Raw genomic sequence first — 25,811 nt, forward strand, 5'->3', positions numbered from 1 at the left:
TTCCCGATCCGATGATGCTCTCTGATCCTGCAGTTTGTTTACTGTCGGAAGTCGCTCGAATATGCCTTTATATAGAGGCCATAATCCCGTTTACATGTCTTCTGGTATTTACCAAAAGCGGATTTTACGGTCCCCTTTGTGCCATATCCCCGCGGGTTCAGTGTGAATGAATCCCGCGGGATTGGGATGCAAGTGGCGTGGTCTCATCAAAATGGCAGTGTCCCTTTCCCACTAATGCACATCGCTCACATGCCAACGAAGGCTTCAAAAGAGCCTTGCATTACATGATATGATCAGACCCGAATTTGACGAAGATAACTGGAAGCTGTCGATAATGTCGCTGTGGCGCTCGCGCCGACAGCGATGATGCGTCCAGCTTGGTGCTAGCAAAGCGTTGCTGCACTTAGCGCTTGACTTCAACGCCAAGGCCGCGGATTTCAAACGCTGCGGCTTCGTGTAACTCTTGACTAGTAACCAACCCCGGTGGTTTCCTGGGGGTTCAGAAGAGGAAAAATCAAAGCCCACAAAACGTAGTCAATGGAATGCTCTCTCCGGTCAATGTGTAGGAGATCGGCAGTATAACTCAAGCACTGAGGCTATTCAATATGATGTCGAAGCTCAATGAATCGGCCTGTTTCTGGGCGATGCGGGACCCCACCGCTACGCCGGCCGGTGCCGACGGAGACCCGCCTCCACTGTCAATAGGCACTGAAGCCCCGGGTTGACACGGCCACCCCCGGTGGTGACGGCGTGTATCTGAACGAGACAGCTGGCCGCAAACTGGTAGTCAGACAGTTGGATTTCTATTATTTTCATGCCATGTGGCGGTCGACTGTGAGATGGCGTCCAAGGATAAGTTGACAAGGTTTCGCGAGGCCAAACGTAGGTGGTGGGTGGCCATGGTGGGCTAGCACTATGTGTCTGCAAGTATCTGGAGATTGATGAGGCCGTGGAGGATGGTGGGGGACAAGGGCCAGCGGAACTGGCAGAGCTGCCGAGGGTTATGTATCCAAATTAACAGCGTTTCCTTCCAAGGTGGTCGACTGGTTGTTGTAGGGCACATCCCTTGCGGTGCACCCTCGGGGTAATGAATTATCCTGAGCCTACTGCCCACGGGTTCGAATCCCCCTCAGGGCATTCGAACCAACCCCGGTGTGTGGATACATGTCCCCGAGTGTTGGCGTTTCAGGAGTTGCTTGCTCCCTGATCCTACCCTTCACATTGAAAGGCTGGCATGTAGACACACATCCCCGTGTAGGCATTCCCCAAGGTTCTCTTGGGGACTTACCTTACACAATCAGGTGTGTTCGCCAGCATCCCTTTTCCACCCAAATTTTTGTTTGATTTTTGTTTGATTTCCACTCTAGCTGACAGGAGCAACTATCGTACGCCTCTCATCACTCTTACATAGGAAAACGTTGTGCCCGGGAATAAATAATCATTTTACAACTGACTGCGTTAGGTTTTCGCTCGTAATTGTGCTTCTTAAGTTGTCAAGTCGAGATTTGAACTCATTCTTGGCGCTTTTGGAGTTGCCTTGGTTTACAGGGCTATGGGTGTTTCAAGGCAAGTTTTTTTCCCTTGTGTTGAATTTCCGGGTTCTTGCAGAAGAAATCAAACACAGTGACTTTCACACCCCATGTTACTTTTTCTCCTATTCATACCAGGAGGCCAGCAGAATCAATAAACCAAAACAGTGCAGACAACCAACGCTGGGAAGTAGTCGCGGCAAGCCTCGCGTTTGGAGTTACTGAAACATCTGTCTATATACGCTGTTACGAATAATGGCGTTATTTGAGGTCACTTTGAGAACTCGCTATCAGCCAGGCAAATGCATTTGATGCTTGCCGAGTAACATGCAAATGCTGGGTAAGATCCATGCACCTCGTGGCCCATTTATTGGGGAGTTGCACCCGGGTCAGGTGCGTTTGCCTTGACTGACTTTATCCAGAAAAGGGGTTAGTACAAAGCATGGCACGGCAGCATTGCATATATGATTATTTCCGGTGATCCTATCAGCTATCGGTACCCTCTGGCTACATATATGACTTGGTCTTAAATCCAACACACCTGATGTACAGAAGGGGAAACTATACGGACACTCCCAGAAAGCACTGGCTGTTCTAATATCGAACCTCGGCTCCAACGGCCCTTCTATCATGAGACCTTCGAGAATACGCATGCGTGGGAGTGTCTATAGGGATACAGAATTGGAAAGAGCGTTTTCTACTTGCCGATCCGTTGGGACCGGATGGGCTGTCAATTCTATAAATGGAGTCATGCCAAGTGCCGGGAAAATCCAATTTGGGTAATCGGCGTGGTAGTCATGCCGGTTGTACAGACCCGGCCGTGACTGGCTATTCCCGTCAGGGCCTAAAAGGCATGCAACCAATCATTGATTCCCTCCAGGTCAAATTATGACCCAGATGCTGGTCTAGACTGCGAGGTTTCTGAGATTTTTGTGCATGGGTATCGGCAATCCAGGGGAGTCCGTATCAGATGGGCTTATACGGAAGTAATAAACCATGGCCGCGTCCTTCTCTAGAGCTTCTCCCTGGAAGAGTCTGACCCTGGATATCTGGTACCTGCCATCTGAACCTCCAAGGCTTTTGCAGTTCTGCTAGTAGCTCACCTCTTGCCTCGTCATCAGTATTGCAAGATGCGATTCTCCCTGTTGGCTGCTGCGGCTATCGCGCCGGCTGTCAATGCAGCTGCAACTTTGCGTTTCTCCTGCTCCGAGCTGGTAGTTGAACGACTTGACCCGTAAGACATCTCATTTTCGAAGACATGGCATGCAACAGTTTGGGAAAACGCCAACTAACCAACCACTTACACTTACAGTCTCGTCAATTCGGGCATGTCGCCCTCGCCCCATTTGCACCAAGTCGTCGGAGGCAACACTTTCAACGCCTCCATGTTAGAGGACATCCCGTCTTTGGCAACCTGCACCAGTTGCACTCCGACTGAGGATTTCTCGAACTATTGGACAGCTACACTGTTCTTCCGGTACGTTGTCTCCTCTACGAGGAGACCTATCAGCTTTGTGAGGGACCCACCAAGACTTACCCCTTTGTTCCAAACAGTGCCCGCAACGGGACCTTCCACCGTGTGAACACCTTCGGCAACGAGCTTGGCTTCAACTCGGCGCACGGAGGCCAGACAGTCTACTACTTATCCTCGGGCAAAGTGACAGCCTTCAAGCCCGGGTTCCGCATGACGGTGGGCGACCCGACCTTCCGGACCGCGAAGCAGCTGCAGGCCAAGTACAAGTACATGGACTTCACGTGCCTGGCCACGTCGATGACGCGCGGCGGCCAGACGCTCGACTTCCCCAACAGGCCCTGCGCCGCGGGCATCATGGTCTCGATCCGGTTCCCGACGTGCTGGGACGGCAAGAACGTCGACAGCCCGGACCACCAGAGCCACGTGGCGTACCCGACGGGCAACCGGTGCCCCTCGACGCACCCGGTGACGGTGCCGCAGGTCTTCTACGAGACGTACTGGGACACGCGCCCCTTCAACGACCGCTCGCAGTGGCCCGCCGACGGGTCCCAGCCGTTCGTCTGGTCGTTTGGCGACGCCACGGGCTACGGCATCCACGGCGACTACGTGTTTGGCTGGAAGGGCGACGCGCTGCAGCGCGCCATGGATACCAACTGCAACAGCGACCTGTTCGCGAACCGCATCAACTGCCCCACCCTCAAGACGCAGTCGCTCGACCAGGCCAACAAGTGCACCATAAAGCCCACTGTCACAGAGAACTTGGACGGCTGGCTGACGGAGTTGCCGGGGGGCATGCCTGTCATGTGAGCTAGGTTGTGAGCTTGCGCTAGCATTTGAGAAAAGGGGCATTTGTCTATCAGCGCATGAAGACAAAACAACTGAGATTCGGTCTCATTTTAGGATATGGATGCTATATAGTGGTGCGATTTTGTTTAAGCGCGTATACTTTCCTCCATACATGCAACTCCCAACAATACCTACGTATCTGTTCGCTCCAAATTGCATGTGTGTTTATGACGATGATTACTTATTGTGGTGTCGGCTTCAAAAAGGTACTAGTGGCTTCAAGTTATGGATGTCATCGGCAACAGATTCTGGCACGTTGGCACATACATGTATCATTAGTGATCAAATTTGGTCATTTTCAGGTACTTGGGTAGGCACTGACCGTGCAGATTGGTAATCATGTGCAGGCAAGTAAGCACTTGCCTCCTGCCGTTACCATTTGAAGTTGGCACTCACGTCCAATGTAGACGCATGTGTAAGTACTCGCTGCTTCCTTGAATATGTCTGTAACTCTACAATGCGCAGCAGCCCCAGCCAAGGCTTGCAATGGATTCCTTCGAAGAGCCGAATGCTCAACTCTTGCATCCTTCACAACACCAACCTTACTGGCATCTCTTGCTCCCCTTACCTTTCTGTTTCTTCAGTTTCTGTTCTCTTCACATACTTTTGATACCATCGTCTCAGCTATCAATCAGGCTGAGATCGTACCTACAAAGCATTTAAACCTTCGTTTTGGATCAACATCCTTTCCCAGTAGGGTTCTCGCGCATTCTCCCAGCTTCCGGACTTCCTCTGCCCATCAACATGGCTGACGCGATGACACCACTCCTTCCGGGCCCATCCAATACGGGTTCATCAGACAGCCATGTAAGGCTTGCTGTTGGTCTTTTTGGACGATGATGGCACTCTGCTAACTGATCTGGACCGACGCAGCCAATCTTCCTCCGAGCCTGTCACTCGCCATGGCGATTCATCAACCAGAGCGTCCTGACTTTGTTCCGTTTCGTCATTTCGGCATACCTCCTCACTGTGATGGGCATCTCCCTCAAGTACAAGCTCGAAACGGAGGATGACCACACCCGATGGCGTATTCCTTTCCAGTTCTCCTCTGTCTCCTTCATCCTCTTGCTGCTGTACAACCTCCAAGTCACTGTCAGTCTCAGCCACGACTCTAGGTCGACACCTGCACTATGGACCCTTGCTAATCCTGAATACAGGTATGGACATTCATGCACTTGCTGCTACCCAAAGAACTACCCGAAGATCCTGCCGAGTGCCATGGCCACCAGTTCCGCAACAAAATCATCAATCTCTTGTTGCCTCCGAGCCGTAATCGGTATGGAAACCACACCCACCCGTTCTGGTTCTCCATGTTCTACACGGTTTCGCATGTCTTCACCTTCATGAACACCATTATATACTGGGCCGTTCTTGTACCGGCAGGACACGGTGGCTTTGAGCCACCCAATGCCCCTCATCGTCACCCTCATGCGCCTGATAACTCAACGGTTGCTGGGTATGATCCTCGTAAGTACCCAACGCAGAGACGCCCAAGGGTTACCATGGTGTTATACTAACACCCCCTTGAAGACAAGGGTCTCTTCGAGGAAGGTCACCTCAAGGCGTTCAGCATCATCAATGTTTGGTCAATCACATCTGCGATTGCCGTTCTAGAGGTACTCGTGCTCAACAGTATCAGACGCCAGACGGTAAGCGATGCCTCGACTGATGCCTGACACAGACCCAAGCTAACGTATAGCACTCGACAGCCGATCGTTGGACATGTTGCCGGCACGATGTTTGCCAGCATCGGCTACATTGCTTGGGCCTAGTTGGGCAAGCTTGTCACCGGTCACGCGGGCCTCTTCTTCCTGGACCCCGAGCTTATGGGAGATGCACACGGAGCAGCACTTGCCGCCAGCGTCCTGTTTGTCTCGCTCTCTCCCGGAAGTAGGTCTCCACCTTGATATGTGATAAGAGTATACTTGATCGGGCGTGTACTGACGTGTTGGGTAGTCTTTTCCTACATGTACGGCCTGATTGCTATGCGTGAGAGCATGTCGGCTATCCACGAGACGCCGCAATAGGCGCGTCCAGCTGTACATGCATGCGAATCATATGTGCCTGACATGACATGATGTTGGCCAAGGCCAAGGAAGCAGCCGTGCGAGCCTGATGGTATGTTCTAGAAATTGGTAATCCCGAAATAGGATCGAGAGACAAGTAACGGGATTGGGAAAACGATGACCCTGCCAAGAGGCGGTGTCGACTATTCTGATACAGGGAGAAGAAATAACGCAGGGGGAGGAGACTTGAGACTTGAAGCTTGTACCTAGGTATCAATGACCATTATCGTGGTCGAACTGGATGGGGAGGGAGAGGGGTACGGAAGTATTATTAAGCCGGCGGGAAGAGGAGTAGTATACAGAACAGACAGCTGATCAGAATGAATAACAGCATTATGCAATGGGAACTAGCACAGTGTCGGTCATAATATCGCGCATTCGGCAAGCAGAGCTCTACTTTGACAGCACAGCTGGCCAGGGGTAAAGCCGGAGATGAGAAGTATGCGCTGTTGTAAGTCTACTACTAGCAGCATCTAGTAGTAGATGCAGTTTTTGGCGGGAGGTGAGAGGAGGTGTTTGGGGAGTCCCACCATTTGCTGCTTGCAGTTAGGCACAATTGACCGCTGAAAGCAGCCCAGGGCGCCCCCTCCCCCACTTGTCCAGTAAGGTGACGTCTAATTTTGGTGGGATGGCCTGAGGACACCTGCGGACACAACCAAGGCACCAAGGCACAGAGGCCCATCGCCCGGAGGTCGGGGGAGGGAGTCATTCCGATCAGAAGTCACATTCTTGGACATTACCTAACAGGACCTAAGGTAATGAAAGGCTGCATGCAAGTGTACAGGAATAGCTCCGATTGTACCGCCTCACTCCTGGCTCTATCCCTTATCTCTGAGCTGGCTGTTCTCGGTGATACCCAATTGAGAAAGGCACGCTCTGTGGATGAACTGGAACTGTCCGTCAAATGATCCTGTCTGCTCCGTCTTGGTGAGAGGCCTCTGAGAGGCCCCTCAGTTGACCGATACCTGAGTACTTTGGAGGGGAATTGCACTGCCTCCTGTTCATGTTCACGTCTTGCGGTACCGCTGTACCACACAGCGCTTGACACGAATGCAGTCAGCAACCTTCCCGACGACCTGATTCGCCAACCAATATGCGCTGGGAGCGTCTATCACGGGTGACGGTCCTCTCTCTAGCACCCTCTCCCCTCACTATCGTTATCGCTGCCTTATCGCCTTGTCGCCCAGAAACTGACCAGTGACCGGCCGGGCGTGCGATTGATGGGCAGCATTTCACGTTGCAGCCTGTTTCGCACAGCAACGCAACCTCACGTGCTGGTTGCCCAGTTGCAGCTGCAGTCGCGCTGGGTGGTCGGGATTTTTTGTTTTCTCTCGAAGCCTGGGCGGCTACACTGCGAGACTGCCCTAGGTACCAAGCACGGGTAGGCACGGGAGGTAGGACTATCATTCATGACCTGATCGATTGAGCGAGCGCTCAACCGATTGATCAGATTTCATGGTTAGGTCGCATTGAGTCCATCCCAACCCGGGTTACGCGCGAGCAGGGCCCATGCCTGTGTCTCTCTTTCTCCTCTTCGAGAATCAGGCCGAGCGAGTGAGGTTCACAAGTATTCACGGTACAAGCGGTACCACCACGCTGCGATGGGTGACGATGGCGTGGCTGGGGGGCGTGGGAGATGGACGAATCAACAGCCGTCTCGTCGCCATACCAGCCCCAATATAGCGGCACGTACGGGGGCGTCCGAGGATGCAAAGGCGCCAACCACGGCCGCCAGCGCTTTTCCGTATAAATATATTGTGCACCCCCCTCCATCTACCCCCCTTCCCTTCGTTCTCCCCTCCCCACACACAAATCCTACAGGGTGTCGCAAAGCTTCAGGATATCTCCAGATTCATTCGTTTACCTCCGAATCGTTCTCTGGGGATAGACCGCCCCGGACCCCTCTCAATCTCTATTTTTGTGCGTCAACTCACTTCCACTCTCTAGTCGCGTCCGGTATCCTCTTCCCGGGACAACACATCACACTCATTTCGTCATTCCCTAAGCCAATTATAAAGAGGAACCAATTACCCTTCGAGAAGTCGGATAGAAGAACCGTATTCACTTACGCTCTTCCGGTGCCGCCTTCTTGTTGCCCGGTTTCTTGTCATCTCGAATCACTGCTACCCCCTCGACTTCCTCCTTCTTTTCCCTCTTGATCTATCACCTACCACCACCGCCATCATGTTCAAGTCGTTCCGGTCCCAAGACCGCGTCGAAAAGGCGTCGAGGTTAAAGAAGTCCACCCCTGTTCCGAAGTCGAACAACATTCGAAGTGACGCCCAAAAGGTGTCGAAATTGCAGCAGTCGCTCGAAGAGAGCACCCCCAACAAGAGGAATCTCAACTCGCCCATTGTCACACTGGCCGTGGGCCGTGAGGGGCGGCTGTTTGCGGCGCACGAGGAGGTCCTGGCTCAGTCGCCGTTCTTTGAGCGCGCCTGCCGGGACCAGTACCTCCGTTCGCAGAGTAAGAGGATATCGCTACCAGACGAAGAACCCGAGATCTTCTCGGCCGTGCTCGAGTACCTCTACAAGGGTGACTACTACCCCCGCTTGTTGCACAACAAGCACCGCAACACTTGGGAGCTCGAGGACACCAACACGGCCGCGGGACGATCTCCCAACCCATCATCCGAAAACGGAGGTGGTCGCGGAGCCGCCGAGGCCACAATCTACATTTCCAGCGTGGGCCAGCCCCTCCTGAGGGACACCGTCGTGTACTGCGCCGCGGACCGGTACGGGCTCGAGGAGCTCAAGCGCCTGTCTCTGCGCAAGCAGGGCCTGCAGAGCGGCATCGACGTCGCGACCATCCTGCGGTCGGCGCAGTACGCCTACGACAACACGCCGGACTCGGACTCGCGCTTGCGCGCTCACTACCTCGCCCTGATCATCCGGTGTCGCAAGACATTCAAGAGGAGCGGGACCATGCAGGCTGAAATGGAGAAGGGCGGCAAGCTTTTCTTTGACCTGTTCGTGGCCATGTGCAACCACCTCGACGACGTCGTGGACATGAGCAATGCTCGGACCCCCAAGACGGTCTGAAGAGGCTTGGGAGCAGACGACATGGACTACCATTGAACACATTTTGTCAACTCAACTCGGGGTCCAACTGTTTGATTTTTCTGGCGTTCGGCTCGGGCGAAGAACCACGGGATTTGCTACGAGGCTTACACGATGATTTTCTTGCATGTCTTTTCTCCGCCACTCACACTTCTCTCCCAGTCGGACACATCAGATTGGACATCCATTTGGGAGAAACAAAAAAACTCCACTTCTTGCAAGGTTGGCCGCCCGGTTTGATGTTTCTCGGGAGAGTTGGGGCATGATTAGCTCATGAAGTTCTTCTTCGCCCCTCCGTCTTCCCCTTGTTCTAATGAACCCAGACGCAACACCATGATTTCTACATTATACCCACCCCTTTGAGGAATCTGGAAAATCTGGGTCGATTTTTTTGGTCTTTTTCAACAGTACGCGGCAATGCGGCGGCTTGTACAGGATACAAACGAAACAGGAAAAAAAAAATCCAAACCCATCAAAAAGGTCGACAGATTGGGAAAAGCTTACGACCGAAGAAAGTTTTGTCTTTTGAACTGCGTTGCTTTTATTTAACCCGCTGGCGCGCTCTCAATGCGCCGTCCCTCTCCCAGTTTGAGAGGGCGACTCACTCGCGCCGCGGCTGGAGGCAGGCGGGGAGGACGATTGGACCAACAGGTTGGCGCGACCTCTTCGCTGCCTAACAAACCATCTCCTATCTCATCAAGGAAATCGGAAATTTGTCAAGGAGCCGGAAGTCTGACCTCTGGGGTAACAAGGCGGACGGAAGGCGAGAGAAGGAAGCAGCCTGCATTCTTGTTGAGGTCCCCGCTATCGCGAGAGCGGGATGATTTTGGGGGAAACCTGAAGTAGCTAGTTAGTCTCGACGGCTGTCTAAGCCGATTCGATTCCCCCTGCTTGGGAACCGTTCACCGTCCCTAGTGGATGGTGATGGTCCTCCCGGCTTGAGCCCTCGTCAGGGCGAGGTTAATGAGAAATTCGGCCACCTCACACCAAACACCAGACTACTTGTGCCTTGACCATTTGATGTGTGTGATCTTGTGCATGTTTATGTTTGCTTGCTCTCTTGAATCTGATGCGTAGAATGTTGTTCGCATTGCCTTGTGTTGATTATGCCTCGCAAGGCATGGTGATACGCTTATCTTACAGGCTAAGGGCCTTGAATGGCTTCCCCTCCTCTCCCAATCATCGATATGCCTCATCGTTCGTTACTCGTACATAGACCACCGCGATCGAATGCATCATCTGCTCAGGACTTGCTTGGCTGGTACAACTTGGCGTCCTTGGAGGTGCCGAGGGGCTACTTGCCCAAGTTCGCAGCTTCAACTGTCCCTTGCGGCCTGAGCTTGGGTCTTTTGCTCCACTTCCCAGTCGTGAGGTTTGCGCGCGTAGACGACATAGCTGTGTTTTCGGGGCGAGAAGTCAGTCAGTCATCGTCAGAATCGTCAGTCTTCCGATCCAGGAACCAAGCAAAGACTCATCCCTCAGTGCGTTCCTGTCATTTCCCCAGCGGTGGGGCATGGTTCAGATCTGCCCCTCTCGTTCTGTCCTTCTTTCCCCTCATCTCGTGTTCTTCTCTGCTTCTTCTTTCCCCGTTTCCCCCTGCCACGTCACTTATCGGCTTATCGCTTTCGGCTCTATTTTTGGAGGGGGAGGGGGAGGGGGTCAAGGAAATGGAATGGGGCTAGGAACAACAAGTACGGAACACGGAACATGACCACCAGCAAACTACGGAGTACATAGCACATAGCACATAGCAAACTCACACTGGATGGAAGATCTCGAGCGAGGGGTCCCCGGCGTCCCGCCGCAGCTCCGCGATCAGGTTTTCCTTTTCGTCGGCGCTTAGGCCTGCGAAGCCTAGCGCCTTCCAGCTGAAGCCGCGGGCGCCCTCGGTCAGGTTCACGAGGGCGTACTGGCCCAGGCGCTTCTGGGCGGGGTCCGACGGCCAGTCGGCGAGGGGGCAGTGGTGGATTTGCTCTTGGATGTCGACGACTTTTTTTCGTTCATCAACCCCCCTCTCATGTTAGTAGTAGTAGTAGTAGTAGTAGTAGTAGTAGCAGTAGTAGTCAATTGAAGCAGGAAAGGGAGGGAGGGGGTGAGACGAGTGAAACATCTGGGCTGGGAAAGTCGGTCAGAATATTCAAGAAGATGATGCGCACACTTACAGCCGACTTCTGCTAGCCAGGTCTTGTAGTTGCGCGGGCAGAGCATGTCGCGGCCGATCTTGGACATGCCTTTGCGGAAGGTGGCCCAGAACTTTTGGACGGTTGAGCCTGAGGTCGCACATTGTCAACATTCCTTTTCTTTTCCGCCACACAATGCGTGCATGGGCACTTTCCAGGACCAGAACAGTCATGTTCGACTAGATTGCTTCACTCACCCTCGTGTCGCCCTGTCCGCGACAGCGGATCAATGTACAAATCGCAATACTCGATCCAGCCGCCGGGTCGCATGTTGTCAAAGGCGTGCCGCATGACGACCAGGTTGTCGGGAAAGCAGGTGAAGACCATGCGCAGGTGCACATAGTCGAAGAGCATCTTCTCGGTGCCCGTCTCGGGCGTGCGGTAGAGCCACTCCTCCTCGGCGTCGTCCTTGACGAACTCGCAGTTCTGCACCATGGGCAGCGCCGGCTGGATCTTGCTGAGATCGGTGCCGATTACGTGGGAGCCGGGGTGTTCCTGTGCTGTAACGTTGTTTGTCAGTCCCCCGGTTCACAATTGATTGATGACTGTTCAACCCTTTTTTGTTTGCTACACCCGTCGTCGAACCAAACGCGGATCTGAGATAGAGTAGTAGTAGGAGTAGTAGTAGTAGTAGGGGCCCAGCGTACGTACCGAATTGGATCGCCCAGATCCCCGTCCCTGTCGCGACGTCCATCACGTATTCCGGGTCGTGGTCCATGGGCGCGTGCGCGAGCTTGCCGCCCGTCGCCATCATGAGCATCGCATGCTGCAAGTCCAGGCGGTCTTGCTCGGCCTGCCATGGTTTTATCGCATCAGCTTCAATCGCCCCGCTCCCCCCTTCTCCTCAAAGGGGCGGCCAAATGTCTTGCGAATAAAATGTGTTCATCCAACAGCAACAACAGCAGCAGCAGCAGCAGTGGGCAACAGCACTCACAGCGTCATTGGGCAAGAAATACTTCCCCTCCTTGTACCCGTGGAACGAGCGGCCCGAGTCGTCAAAGACGGAGTCGGGCTCGATGATGGTCGAGCCCGTCGGCTCGCGCGGGACCTCGGCCGGCATCAGGATGCTCGTGGGCTGCGAATGGATGCTGCCGCTGGCGGAGCTCGTGGAATAACGGTTCTTGGAGCGGTCCGGGTCGGCGGCTGCGCCGTTGCCGCCGTCGATTGCACGCTCGGACGCTACTTTGTCAGTGTCGGGCGGCGACAATAATGGGGCCTCTTTGGCACCATCGCCGGGCTGGTCGATGGTGTTGGTGTCGGTGGTGGAGTCCATGTGTGCGGCACGGAACGAAGGGGAAGTCAACACGGTGCAACTGCCAATTGATAGTAGACGCAATATAGCAATCAGAAGTTGTGTGGATGTTTGCTCCAGAGGCAGTAAAGTTAACAAATTCGGTAATCCTGCATCGTCAAGCATGCTGGAAGGCCAGCAGCAGGCTCTGTTGGTAAGAGTTGCTCCGGCGCCAGATATGATGCACCGAGTCTCCCGCTCAGCATACACACCATCGCATTGTCGTCACACACATTCCCGAGGGGAAGGATCGATCCCTCCTTTCGATTTTTTCATTTTTTCATTAGCCATTCCAGTCAATCAAGGGTCGTTCTGCAGGGAACGGGATGTGTGCCCTGTCTAGCTGACCAGGCCCGTGATTGGCAAAGTAAGCACACAAGTAAGCAAATTATATCCACGTAATCCGTACCGCTACATGCACGTATACGTATACTTCGCGATTAGGACCCCCTCCGTGGACTCCGGCGGATTCATGTCGTCCAGTGGGTAGACAGACGGAGAAGGTGCCCGGCTCCCCCTCTCCCCCATATCCTCCATGTTCCTTCGCTTGGTTCGCGCAAGCGCTTTGGTCTGGTTGGTTCGGTTGCTCGACTTATGTACGCGCGTGTAGTTCCCCCCCAAGGAGGTTGACAGGGATCGGAGTTTTTGGTCCTCGGCCAATGAGGATATTCTTTCTCTGTTTATATGCGGAGGCGGGTGACGGCTTGGGATGAGCACTACCGTACCTCCACGACCCCATGCGTGCTCACTGTACGCGGGGGAGAGGGCCCCCGCCCCTTTTTGCAGATTTTGACAACATACTGAGGCATCGGGCAATCTACGTCTTTCTTGTGGTTTCAGTATGCAGTTCAGGTGGGTATGAGATACACATTCCCTGGCCTGCATATGCTTACTATTCCACGTTGTCCTTGGCAACGCGGGGTTCTCTCGCGGAGACAAGTGTATAGCCGGTGATGGAATACGTCTCAAACAGAGTCCTTCTAGATGAGTTTGAATTTTCGGTCTTTGCTCCTACGGCATTATTGAGTACCAATGTATAAAGACCACGTTCGTGGCATAGGGGGTTGCTCACGAGTAGGGCCCCGATCACTTGCACCAGGCCGATGTCGTTGAATGGACCAATCATCCCTCGCCACCCATGATGGATTAAATATTTCATCTATTCATCACCGGTATGGGTTTTCTCTGATATCTGATACCTCCTCTGGTGTACTCCTTTGCGATCATAACAGAAAAGGGTGTCTTCGGGCTATCTGGCAGCTCGATTCGATCTTCATCACGCTCCGTCACCAAAATGTAACTCGTGAAAGCGTGATACTAGCTGGTATATACACTAGATACTTTTGTTCCTGTTCTAATCAACTTCCGGGGAGCAGTTTTGTCGATCTAACTTCCCGATGGGTAAGCAACGTGCTACCTATCTATCTGTCTATTATAGGGGGGCAGAAGAGTATTCATGCATGACTTAGAGTGAACATGAACCTCCGAAAGAAATGCTCGATATTAACCCCAAAGCCAAAAGACCCCGGGAATTCTTAGTTGTACTTATCACCCTTACCGTTATTGAGCTGGCTATCAAAGCAATCATCTCCATATGCAAACTGCCTTGAAAACCCCGTACATAATAATCTGTAAGATAGGGCCAGCCTAACAGTTCATGCGCTCCTGGCCATAATACGATGGCTGCGAGTTGCTAAGTTTCCGTCGGTGCAGACCCCTTTACAAACAGTTCCTAGATATAGTTGAAGTAGGATGTAGGGTACCATATAAGGCTTGATCCAGTTCAAGACTATCACAGGTAACTGTAGATAAATGTTTGAATGCATCCGCGCAACGTCCATACATGGAACCGTGTTCCTGATCCGGAAATGCTGCATGGCCTGTGGTATCTGCTCATTGGTCTATGTATATATAGACCAAACTTGCCCCCACAAGTCTCCAGGAACAGTACGCGAGAGTGTCGTTATCTCTTAGTGGTTATTTCAGGCTCCTATATCATCCCTAATTTTGCACCTGGTAAAGGCTCTGAGCGGGTGGTAACTAGTGTCCAGTGGCTTCCCTTTATATTTACTTCTGACCGTCTACTGCTGAAGTGCATCATACTCACGCCCGGCGACGCTCTTACTCGAACGCGCGGTTCGTCATGTCTTGTCACACGAACGTGAAGCCAACTACAGTGACCTAGCTATCAATATGGTTGGTTGATCAGGGAAGACGTCTCCGAGGCTTTCTCTGTCCAGCTTATGCGGTCATCCACCGTTCAGCCATGTCGAGAACGGAAAAGTGACTAGATCAGTATCACTTTCAGCTCGTGCATGTACAGTCTTGTATTCGCTGGTTGAACGCTTCCGATTTGATGTGGAAGAAAAATACAGACGGGGCACACCAACCCTATGGCATCAGTCTATACACCATATGAGCCGTCATTATACTCGAGACCTACATGAACGGCATCATATCCCACCATACCAGCTTACAGGGATGCTGTGCTACATCAACCGGGTATCCTGTCTAAGAAAAGAAAAGAAATAAACCTCCGTGACAACCGCAAAGCGTAAAAAGAAGGGATGATTTCGGGGGAGTGTGGTGTGTGTGGCAGAGCGACACGTCACGGGGGGAGGGAAAGACCAAGACGCCCGAAGTAGGTAATGGATACAGTGATCCAGCCAATGGCCCCTTAGGCGAAGCGACCGATATGCTCCGATTCGTCGCATGCGCCATACCCGGGCTAGATCCCCCTTACTATAGACTTGGGACTCGCCCCGGCCTGGCCAGGTAGGCCAGAAAGTCACACGCACAAGTCAGGGATGGGGAGATGAGGGACCCCTAGACCCCTTAGACCCAGGTACTAGACCCGAGGGATTGAGTGTGTATGCTTATGTTGACCTCGGAAGCCGCGCCCGCTAGCCAGTGTTTAGAGCGGAAAAGAAAAATTGAAAATGGTTCGAAGTTCGATCAAAGAGTCAGGCAAGGGAGCTATTTGGCTAGTGAGGTTCTTTGGGTGGGAAACTGGGCCAGGTTCGAGAGGGAAAAAGTTATGGGGGTCGGGGAGAGGATCCTTTTTCTCGCCGCGCGCCGTTTGCGTGGACTTGGGTGGTATCAAAATCTACGGGATGGCGCAATATGCTCTCATGCACTGGTGAGATGCGCAAAGCTCGGACAAAGGAAAAGGCAGTTAGTTGCAGCAGCGGCACCAGCCGATGCCTTCTCGTGCATGATCCAGCCCCTTGTGGCACTGTACAGATCTTCGGATCTGTTCTCGCAATCCCGCCTATATATAACGACATGCGCCTTGTCATACACTCTGGCGGTGAACCTAGGTCGACTTTCTCCTGGAATCCACGCCATATAAGACCGTCAGCCCCGAATCCAGTCTTGCCCATTGCGAGTCAGTCAGTCACTTCTATTGAATGCACTTGTTCCAACGCACCTTTAGGCCAGAGTACATAACCACCCACGCTGTCTTACTCGCAAGGCACAACTTGCTCTCTCAAGCTCTCAACCACCCCACCAAGCCAACAGACCAAAAACACTAGGAGACATCGCAGCTCGTCCTTTCCCCGACCTCTTCTACGTTGCGCGCATATACCTTTCATACCATGGTCGTCTCCGAGGTACACCCGGGGCAAACCATAGCCCCCAACGTGTCGCTTGACGAGAAGACACAGCTGGTGACTTCTGCGCAAGAAATCACCCCTGCCGAACTTGGAGTTGGCGGCGACGATGGCTCCTTCTTGGTCACGTCGCCTTACACGGAGAGAGAACACCGTCTGGACCTGAGAACGGTGGACACGGAGAACGCACTACTGGCGAGAGCCCTGGTTCACATGAAGAGTCTGCGGCCAGACTATGCGACGGCTCCCTACACAGAAACCTTCAATTGGTCCGACGTCATGGGCGAATTGCGAGGTCTCCTCCACGAGACGGGCCACAAGTGGAAAGAGACCTTGTTCTACATTGTCGCATTCCGGTCGCAGATCCCACCATCGACGGTGTATGCGGAACTGGGAGAGTTGGATAAAGCGGCGCATGCTGAAGCGGTCGCAAGTGGCGGATTCCTAAAGTGAGTATTCCCTTGGCGCCCGTGTAGCGAGAAGGGCACTGAGAGGCAAAACCTTCTTACTAACTCGAGCCAGGTACTGGTTCGGTACGCCTGATAAGGATGGCAGGAACCTTGCTACCTGCGTATGGAGGTCGCAGCATGATGCAAGAGCGGGCGGTGTTGGCCCAGCACATCGTAAAGCAGCGGGTGCGGCCAGGCATCTGTACACTGATTGGCGGATTGACCGGCATCGACTCATTATCCGGGAGGAGCTGAGCAGTTGGGAGATTGTCGACTGGGTGGACTGAGTCTGCCCAGGGCGACAGGTCACAAGGGTGCCGACATGGCAATGGCAGCGTAGCAGCGCTGCCGCAGAAAAAAGGCGATAGCGCGCAGCGGAACGGGATCCGGTTTGCCGGGGCATACGGGAATGCAAAGCGTATCTGCTTTCGGGCTTGATTTGGAAACTTTGGTTTGAGCGTGGCGTTGATAGGCTTTCGAGGTTCTAATCAACGAATTAAGACAATAGACGTGCGAGATAGATTAGACGGGTAAACAGTCAAGAAGATCTTCAGCTGCAAGCAACCAGAGCCTGGACCATGACGGCTACCCGTGCTGAGGAGAAGTTGACAGGCCGATGTCGTAACAGGTCATATAGCCGAGATAGAAATGGCCTCCTCCATCTCTCTTCTTATCAGGCTTGTTGCTGGATCTCTTCGTGTTTTCTGCATGCCGACTGCGCTCTGCAGCAGGATGGCCAACCGAGACTGTCGGATGGCACCTTCGTTGCGCTCACCGAGTCCTAGGACCGACCAATGGCGCCGTTGTTGATAACCTTGTGGCGGTTATCTCGCAACGTGTGGACGGGTATAGATCCAGGGAAGAAGAACAAGAGGTGCAAACATGAGGGGATAAGGTATGCATCCTTATCTGTTTAAGGAAAGATAGGCCCCTCAAGTTTGGTAGATTCAGCGGCCGTGCTGTAGACTGTCATTGGTGGATGCGACCGGCTTGTAGGCAGTGAAATGTTTGGCAGTGCATCTTGTTTTTGATATGGGAAGAAAGCAGCAAGGGACAACGTCGTCAAACACGCCAAATCATCATCTGAAGTCGAATGCGGCTCTGAGAGATGTCGTTGGAACTGAAATACGAATGGCAACATTAGAGACGTGGGGGGCCATACGGCTCGAGAGTGGGATGAATTCTATGTTTCATACCTGTGAGTGGGCATCGCGACACCTCGAAAACGCGGGGGTGGATTCAAACGGTCAGGTACTTCTTAATCAGCAGCAAGCCATCAAATCAATCACTCAATCAGGCGCGGCTTGTCTGTGCTGTCTGTCTGTCTGGTGTCACTGCTGACTGCCAGGCCAAAAGCTCCGACCTCCCGGTTTGGACCTATTTTTTTTTTGGAGGGGTCAAGCCTTGAGCACTCACTGGGCAGCTGGGTGAAGCCTACCTACCAAGCCTCCAAATCGTCACCCCACTTCCCACAGCTGCAAAAGAGCACAGCGTTCGAGTGATTATTGCCCAATTACTCCGCTTTCTGCCCACAGTCAGATTTAGCAAAACTTGCCCGCTACGACATCCAAACGGCACGCCCATCGACACGCGAAAAGCCAGCCGCCAGCGCATTACCGAACTTTCGATCGCTAAGGGATTCGCATTTACCCATCCTACGAATTCGCATCGCAATCATGGCGGACGCTCAGAAGGAGGTGCCGTTCAAGACGGTCCAGGTGGAGGCTTTGGTACGTCTGGCTTGATTTTCTTCTTGGCCGTGTGTCGAATATGCCCCTCATTTTTGCGCTCGCTGCATTTTTGGCAGCGTCGACGATGATGTTGGGGAAGACGCCAGGCACGGGTGGTGAGGATGATTATGTGCTATGGAGGGGTCACTGACCAATGGATTCACAACAACAGGTGGTCATGAAGATCGTCAAGCACTGCGCCAACCAGTTCCCTACTGCCGCCACCGGATCCATCGTCGGCATGGACCAGTCTGGTGTCCTCGAGATCACCAACACCTTCCCTTTCCCGATCGCCGACGTTGCTGGTCTCGACGGCAGCCACCAGAACGATGCCTCGGCCCTCGCCGCGGCCGCCCCGCGGGCCAAGGCCAACGTCGTCTACCAGTCCGAGATGATCCGCCACCTGAAGGAAGTCAACGTGGATGCCAACAACGTTGGTTGGTACACCAGCGCAACCATGGGCAACTTCCTCAGCTCCAGCTTCATCGAGAACCAGTTCCACTACCAGAAGGAGAACGACAAGACGATTGCGCTCGTGCACGATGTCAGCCGCAGCGTACAGGGCGCCCTGAACATCCGGGCTTTCAAGCTGTCGGAGAAGTTCATGGCCGCATACAAGGAGGGCAAGTTCACAACGGAGAGGTCAGATTTTCCCTTCCTCCCACTTTGGTCATTTTAGCCGTCTAACATACAACAGCCTCCAAAAGTCGAAGCTTAGCTTCAAGGAAATCCTCGTCGAGTTCCCCGTTAACGTTCACAACTCGCATCTCCTCACCTCGTTCCTCCACCAGCTGCCCGGCGTGCCTACCAAGGCCGAGGCCACCATGCCCACATCCCTCGCCGATATCCGGCGAGCCGACCAAAAGACACCTCTGTACCCCTCGGTCGACACCCTGGAGCTCTCGATAGATCCCTTCCTCGAGAAGTCTTGCGATCTGTTGCTCGACAGCATCGAGTCTCACTACACCGAGCTCAACAACCACCAATACTACCAGCGCCAGATGGCCCGTGAGCAGACCAAGATCACAGCATGGCAGACGAAGCGCAAGGCGGAGAACGCCGCCCGTGTGGCTTCGAAGCAGCAGCCCCTGCCCGAGGATGAGTGGCAGCGAATCTTCAAGCTGCCTCAGGAGCCCAGCCGCCTCGAGGGCATGCTGAACGCGAAGCAGGTGGAGCAGTACAGCAAGCAGATTGACGGGTTCACAGCAAACGTCAGCGCCAAGATGTTTGCGGTTCGCGGCAACCTCCTCCCCGAATAGCGGAGTGGTCGCTAGCATAGATAGATCAGAGAGGTACAGAGACAAGGCCAGCCCTTTCTGGCGGTGGGAGGGGAAAGGGGTTGATGAAACCAAAAATCTAGGGATGATGCATCTGGCCCGGCGTTGGGGGTTTCTTATGGCTTGTCGGCCTGGCAATGATTCAGGCTTGTTTACACGACGTTCAATGTATTCAGCTCTAGACACTATAGCACTCGGGTAGAGTTTGCTCGAGACTTATGACAGGGCTCCGCGCTGCCGGAGCTTTTAATAGCCATGGAGATCTCGGCGTCGTGTTAGCTGGAGCGGGACAAGATGAAGAACCATGTCCCGGTGAGCGGCGTTTTTTTTTTTGCGAGCTGCAAGGATTACCTTGGCTGATGGAGCGCCGAATCAGGAGTGGATGTTCGGCGACATTTGTACCTGCGAGCGAGAGACATGCGTACATCCCATGCCGTCGATAGTTGGGCAGTCGGTCCCTAGGTTACCCGTCGCCCTCTTGTCAGCAACAAGTGGTGACTTTTGGTGGCGAAGGGAACCGTCAATAGATGCATACCAAGCAAGACCATTGGAAATAGCCAACACCCTTACGGCATTCTACTACACTCAACTCTATGAACCCGATGGCATGATATCTGAGTTGTGTATGCCATATTCTGCTGGCAGAAATCAGGGGACCATCCCTTCGGCCCATTCTATTGATCGATAAAGCTGATAAAAATTAATTGACCCGTGTCTCCCTGTTGGGTTCCCATCCAAGAATGCCGAACATATCTGGTGGTGGGGCAGAGATTGCAGGTTCCTCGCAGCCCTTGGAGTGTGGGAGTGTTGGAGGGGTTTTTTTCCCAGACGGTTAGTGCCCACGTTTTTGCCTGAGCAACCGGCCAACGGACCAGTCAGAGCCCGGGTTTCTGCACACGATCACGAATACAGGTAGTCCGAGGGCCCCGCGCTCGGAGGGGTACTTCAGATGTGGTCCTGTGCTAGGCCGGTTCCATGATGGGTGCACCAGAGATTGGCCGGGACAGAGAGGCTGGCAGCAGTAATCGCGTTGGAAGGGCGGGCCTGGGGGGGCTGCTACATGCAAATTTCTGTCTGGGATTTGGTTGGGATCAATCGCATTTGGATTGGTCCTGCTCGAGTCGGGCTCGGGTTCCTGTCCTCCTGTCCTTGTCCTGCCAGTCCTGCCAGTCCTGCCAGTCCCTCATAAAGTCCACCAAGGGTCCTCATCCCACTTTCGCTTTCTGAATCTTCTCCCTCTCTTCCTCTCCCATCATCTTCTCTCCATCACCACCTCATCTCCCCAAATCTCCGGTAAGTCAATCACCTCGGTGCTCCCTCCTCGCAATCCAGTTCACCAGCCCCTAGCTGTTTCCCTGTTTCCATCGCAATTGACGGTTCTGTCGTTGCTCCCCCAATCAACCCCATCACCAGTGCAGAAGTTCTGCCAGCCCACCCCGCACTTCCCTCGTCTGCTTACATTTTCCCACCCTGTAAGCCTTTTCACTTGGCATTACTTTACTTCTCTGTGCTCCTCAGAACCTCAAACGGGACAATTGCTTACTTTTCTGCCTTCCCAATCCAGATTCTACCAAGATGTCTGCTCCCGCCTCCAAGTTCAAGGTCGCCGACCTGTCCCTTGCCGCCTTTGGCCGCAAGGAGATCGAGATGGCCGAGGTCGAGATGCCCGGTCTGATGTCGATCCGCCAGAAGTACGCTGCGGACCAGCCCCTCGCTGGTGCCCGTATCGCCGGTTGCCTGCACATGACCATCCAGACCGCCGTCCTCATCGAGACCCTCACTGCTCTCGGTGCCGAGGTCACCTGGACTTCTTGCAACATCTTCTCCACCCAGGACCACGCCGCTGCCGCCATTGCCGCTGCCGGTGTCCCCGTCTTCGCCTGGAAGGGCGAGACCGACGAGGAGTACAACTGGTGCCTCGAGCAGCAGCTCGTCGCCTTCAAGGATGGCAAGAAGCTGAACCTCATCCTCGATGACGGTGGTGACCTGACCCACCTCGTCCACGACAAGTACCCCGAGATGCTCAAGGACTGCTACGGTGTCTCTGAGGAGACCACCACCGGTGTCCACCACCTGTACCGCATGCTCAAGAACAAGTCTCTCCTTGTCCCCGCCATCAACGTCAACGACAGCGTCACCAAGAGCAAGTTCGACAACCTGTACGGTTGCCGTGAGTCCCTGGTCGACGGTATCAAGCGTGCCACCGATGTCATGATTGCTGGCAAGATCGCCGTTGTCGGTGGTTTCGGTGATGTCGGTAAGGGTTGCGCCCAGGCCCTTCACGGCATGGGTGCTCGCGTCCTCGTTACCGAGGTCGACCCCATCAACGCCCTCCAGGCCGCCATGGCCGGCTACGAGGTCACCACCATGGAGAAGGCCTGCAAGGTCGGTCAGATCTACGTCACCACCACTGGCTGCCGTGACATCATTGTCGGCAAGCACTTCTCTGAGATGCCCAACGACGCCATTGTCTGCAACATTGGTCACTTCGACTGCGAGATTGACGTCGCCTGGTTGAAGAAGAACGCCAGCAGCGTCCAGAACATCAAGCCCCAGGTGGACCGCTTCCTGATGCCCAGCGGCCGCCACATCATCCTCCTCGCTGAGGGTCGTCTCGTCAACTTGGGCTGCGCCACTGGCCACTCCTCGTTCGTCATGTCGTGCTCCTTCGCCAACCAGGTCCTTGCCCAGATCATGCTGTACAAGGCTGAGGACAAGGCTTTCGGCGAGAAATACGTCGCTTTCGCCAAGGCTGGCAAGCTCGACGTCGGTGTCTACGTCCTGCCCAAGATCCTCGACGAGGAGGTCGCTCGCCTTCACTTGGCTCACTGCAACGTCGAGCTCACCAAGCTCACCTCGGAGCAGAGCGAGTACCTCGGTCTCGAGGTTGAGGGTCCCTACAAGGCCGACCACTACCGATACTAAGTTATCTCTGTTCCGCTGTATTCCTCCAACCCACTTCTCTGTGATTGATCGGATGGGCCACATTCCGGCAGTTTTCAACACGCATTTACGGCATATAATGACACGGGGCTGGGACATCTATTCTTGATTGTTTTCGGGAATCCAAAAAGGGTCATAGCGGGCACCATTTTTTCAACAAAAGGCGTTGGCACAGAACTGATATGATGCATGATTCCCCTCATGGCGTTTTTATTTTTATTTTGACGACTTCGTCACTTGACGAAAGGCGGATATGGGATGGGTACCTGGGGTCTACCGGTGTAGACCAGAACCGTCGGCCTCCACGAGAAGCTAAGACGTAGCAAAGTAGATGACAGTCACTCAAAAGTGACGGGATGACCCTTCAACCGGGTCTGTGGCTTCAACCAATAGAGAAGCAATGATGAGCAAACCTTTCGCCCCTCTCCCTTTGTGACATGTCTGCAATGTTGATTTGACGTCTCGATGCTTGTTCGAGGCATACCACCCTCGATCGGACGACTGCTTGCCACCCAACTCCGTAAACATTTCCGGTATAGCACCATCAACACAGGCCCTGATTTTGGCATAGCAATAGATCTAATTCCTCTATGATATGTTTTCTACGGAACCAGAATCCAGTCGTCTCTATCTTTGCTTCGTAAGTCGAAAAGCTCGGTCAGCCTACTCACAATACCAGGGCGGGTTTGACCGATGAAGTCAGAATGAATGTGAATTCAATCCCTTCTGAGCCCCCTCCGTGGTCAACCAACCTTTGACCTATTACACCAGTCGCCCGTGATGGATTCTCTCATCATGTTGGGCCGTCGAAGAAAAGACAGTATCCCGAAGCCCTACCCTTTAGCCTCAAAACGGAAATGGTAATCTCTACTTCTGACCCCTTTCCCTGCGGTATTTCTCGCTATCTGGTGTTTATTCCCATGCCGGGGTTTGGTCGCTATGTACTTCCCCTTGTTCTCTGGCTCTCTCTCTCTCTCTCTCTCTCTCTCACCCCCGCGAGACTCGCCCCTCCCCTCCCCTCCTCAGAAGGTCAGCCCCCGCTGCTCCGGCACGCCGCTCGTGAGCCCCGTGCCGGCGAGGGCGCCGCGGACGTTGGCCATGGTGGCCTCCTCCATAGCGCGCTCCGTCTCGACGGTCCAGGTGCCCATGTGGGGCACGAGCAGGGCGCGCGGGTGGCGCCGCAGGGCCGGGTGGACCTGGGGCTCGTGCTCGTAGACGTCGAGGCCGACGGCGGCGACGTGGCCGCGGTCGAGGAAGGCGGCCAGGGCGGCCTCGTCGACGATGGCGCCGCGGGCCGTGTTGACGAGGACGACGCCGGGCTTGGTCTGGGCGAGTTGGGGGTGGGAGATGGTGTGGCGGGTCGAGGGCTGGTTGGTTGGAGGAAGGGGGTTAGTTTGTTAGTTTTGGGAGAGTTTGCGGGGGCGGGCTTTTTTTCTGGTTAGGGGGTGGGGGTGTGGTGTGGTGCGTAGGTAGGTGAAACTTGACTTGCATTCAGGGGTAGGTTCAGGCTCAAGACGTCGCTCTCGCGGAGGAGCTCCTCGAACCCGACATAGGAGGCGTCCCCGGCCTCACGCTCGTCCTCGGGCGCCAGGCGCGTGCGGTTGTGGTAGAGGATCTTCATGCCGAACGCGAGCGCGGCCTTGCGCGCCATGTTGCGACCGATGCCGCCCATGCCCAGGATCCCCAGCGTCTTGCCGCGCGGGTCGTGGCCCTTGTCCGGCAGGGTCCCCGCCGCGTCTACGCTGCGCCAGCGGCCCGCGCGCAGGCTGGCGAGCCCCGGCGCCAGGTTCCGCAGGGCGCCGAGCAGGAGCCAGATGGCCAGGTCGGCGGTCGCGTCGTCGACGGCGTGGGGGGTGTGGCTGACGCCGATGCCGCGCGCGGTGCAGGCCGCGACGTCGATGCTGTCGTAGCCGGCGCCGTTGTGGCAGACGTAGCGGAGCGATGCCGGTAAGAGGGGCACGGCCTCGGCGTCGAGGCGGCCCGTCGCCGCGGTGGAGGCGAAGGTGCGGTACGCGGCCACGACGCCGTCGAGGGCGCCGGAGCGGCACTCGGCTAGGAAGGCGGCGCGGTCGGCGGATTGGGGCGTGACGATGTCGGCTTGGCGGGCGATGGCGGACCAGGTCTCGTGCGCGCTGTGAGGGGGGAGGAGGAGGGGGGTTAGTGGGGTGCCAGCTTTTCTTTTCTTTTTTTCCCCCTCTTTTTTATAGTCGCGCTGGCCTTGGTCTAGGGGAGGATATGCGTGTAAGTGAATATGTAGGTGGGTGGCTTACTGCTTAACTTCGCCGAGAAGAAGGACCTTTGGCCGGCTCATTTTTGCGGGATACGAGTGGGTGAGCAATCAGGGTTTTTCGTATGTGTGCTCCTGGTGGGTAGGTGTCATGGGTTTCGTAAGATGTGGCGCTCGAGGAGGATGGGTTTGCCAGCGGGCGCGCTTCTATACCCCAGGACTATCGACTTGGCTCGGATTTCGGCGATCTGGTCTCGGAGACAAGTCCGGGTCTGCTTGGTGGTGTTGTGGGGGGGGAGCTGGAAACCAGAAACGAAATGGGAAAGGCAGGGGGGCACCGTTTATATATAGAATTGAAGAATCGAGTCTTCAATAGAATTAGAAAGACGAAGGGCAATCAATGGCCGAAGCCAATACACAGCCTTTTAAGAATCAAGATGTGTCAAGAGGCTTCCCGTTATGAAGCAACGCGACTGACTAGGTTACCACCTTGCGCTGGCCTGAATACCCCAATACGCGGGAATAGCCGAAAGACCGTCAGTGTAGATCACTGCGGAGGCGGGGTTCAAGGGGTGTGTGTGTGTGTGTGGTGGGCAGGTGGATGATGCATGGAGAGAGAGGGTGCGGGGTGGAAACTCCTATTTTCGTGTCGGAGCAAACCTATGGCTTTATATTGGTCTGTTGTCGAGTCCCTTCCTCCTCTGCTCGAGGCCGGGAATGCGCTTTTGAAGTAATGGTTTGCTCATGCGAATGAAAGAATGAATGAATGCAGCTTCCATTGCCCATCCCAAACTCCGCCGGGGGAGAAAAGACCCTGGATGCAGAAGAACGAATGCAAATACAGGGATTGGGCAGATGGACTACTATATGGAGGTATCATACCATCTCATGGCGACTAGGTTAGGCATGGTATATGAAGGATGAGGCGATGGGACCCGATCGTCTGGAACCCAAGACGGGAAGCCGCCATGAGCGAATGAGTAACGAGAAGAAACGCCAGGACTCATTCCCGTCGACGAATTGCCTCCTTTATTACTCTGCGCTTCTTCCCCAGCTACCACAACTTACTTGTCGTTACTCCTGACGGTTCAATGATAACTTACTTATGTAAGTGTGCCACCCTCC

General features: G+C 54.4%; 8 protein-coding genes across 8 annotated transcripts; 6 read left to right on the forward strand and 2 right to left on the reverse strand.

The window, feature by feature from the left end:
* Positions 1 to 2,659: 2,659 nt before the first annotated feature.
* Positions 2,660 to 3,810, forward strand: PG986_004475 (uncharacterized protein; the record flags this gene model as incomplete). Its single annotated transcript, XM_066840697.1, has 3 exons — positions 2,660 to 2,763; positions 2,842 to 3,006; positions 3,084 to 3,810. 3 exons carry the CDS (start codon positions 2,660 to 2,662, stop codon positions 3,808 to 3,810), a joined length of 996 nt encoding a protein of 331 aa, XP_066703324.1.
* A 783-nt stretch (positions 3,811 to 4,593) lies between these two features.
* On the forward strand, positions 4,594 to 5,876 carry PG986_004476 (uncharacterized protein; the record flags this gene model as incomplete). The annotated part of the gene is made up of 6 exons (XM_066840698.1): positions 4,594 to 4,656; positions 4,723 to 4,941; positions 5,007 to 5,316; positions 5,380 to 5,498; positions 5,622 to 5,739; positions 5,806 to 5,876. The coding sequence occupies 6 exons, from the start codon at positions 4,594 to 4,596 to the stop codon at positions 5,874 to 5,876; spliced, it is 900 nt and encodes a 299-aa protein (XP_066703325.1).
* Positions 5,877 to 8,099: 2,223 nt separating this feature from the next.
* PG986_004477 (BTB/POZ-like protein) lies at positions 8,100 to 8,957 on the forward strand (the record flags this gene model as incomplete). The annotated part of the gene is made up of 1 exon (XM_066840699.1): positions 8,100 to 8,957. The coding sequence occupies one exon, from the start codon at positions 8,100 to 8,102 to the stop codon at positions 8,955 to 8,957; it is 858 nt and encodes a 285-aa protein (XP_066703326.1).
* Positions 8,958 to 10,291: 1,334 nt separating this feature from the next.
* PG986_004478 (uncharacterized protein) lies at positions 10,292 to 12,428 on the reverse strand (the record flags this gene model as incomplete). The annotated part of the gene is made up of 6 exons (XM_066840700.1): positions 10,292 to 10,370; positions 10,736 to 10,964; positions 11,138 to 11,245; positions 11,353 to 11,655; positions 11,807 to 11,948; positions 12,090 to 12,428. 6 exons carry the CDS (start codon positions 12,426 to 12,428, stop codon positions 10,292 to 10,294), a joined length of 1,200 nt encoding a protein of 399 aa, XP_066703327.1.
* A 3,617-nt stretch (positions 12,429 to 16,045) lies between these two features.
* On the forward strand, positions 16,046 to 16,796 carry PG986_004479 (UPF0643 protein; the record flags this gene model as incomplete). Its single annotated transcript, XM_066840701.1, has 2 exons — positions 16,046 to 16,509; positions 16,583 to 16,796. The coding sequence occupies 2 exons, from the start codon at positions 16,046 to 16,048 to the stop codon at positions 16,794 to 16,796; spliced, it is 678 nt and encodes a 225-aa protein (XP_066703328.1).
* A 1,389-nt stretch (positions 16,797 to 18,185) lies between these two features.
* On the forward strand, positions 18,186 to 19,498 carry PG986_004480 (Eukaryotic translation initiation factor 3 subunit H; the record flags this gene model as incomplete). Its single annotated transcript, XM_066840702.1, has 3 exons — positions 18,186 to 18,239; positions 18,412 to 18,881; positions 18,937 to 19,498. The coding sequence occupies 3 exons, from the start codon at positions 18,186 to 18,188 to the stop codon at positions 19,496 to 19,498; spliced, it is 1,086 nt and encodes a 361-aa protein (XP_066703329.1).
* Positions 19,499 to 21,091: 1,593 nt separating this feature from the next.
* PG986_004481 (adenosylhomocysteinase) lies at positions 21,092 to 22,441 on the forward strand (the record flags this gene model as incomplete). The annotated part of the gene is made up of 1 exon (XM_066840703.1): positions 21,092 to 22,441. The coding sequence occupies one exon, from the start codon at positions 21,092 to 21,094 to the stop codon at positions 22,439 to 22,441; it is 1,350 nt and encodes a 449-aa protein (XP_066703330.1).
* A 1,040-nt stretch (positions 22,442 to 23,481) lies between these two features.
* PG986_004482 (uncharacterized protein) lies at positions 23,482 to 24,770 on the reverse strand (the record flags this gene model as incomplete). Its single annotated transcript, XM_066840704.1, has 3 exons — positions 23,482 to 23,826; positions 23,940 to 24,591; positions 24,730 to 24,770. The coding sequence occupies 3 exons, from the start codon at positions 24,768 to 24,770 to the stop codon at positions 23,482 to 23,484; spliced, it is 1,038 nt and encodes a 345-aa protein (XP_066703331.1).
* Positions 24,771 to 25,811: the final 1,041 nt, after the last annotated feature.

This window comes from Apiospora aurea, assembly GCF_038362705.1.
Source record: "Apiospora aurea strain CBS 24483 chromosome Unknown utg000003l_segment0_segment0, whole genome shotgun sequence".
Taxonomy (NCBI): Eukaryota; Fungi; Ascomycota; class Sordariomycetes; order Amphisphaeriales; family Apiosporaceae; genus Apiospora; species Apiospora aurea.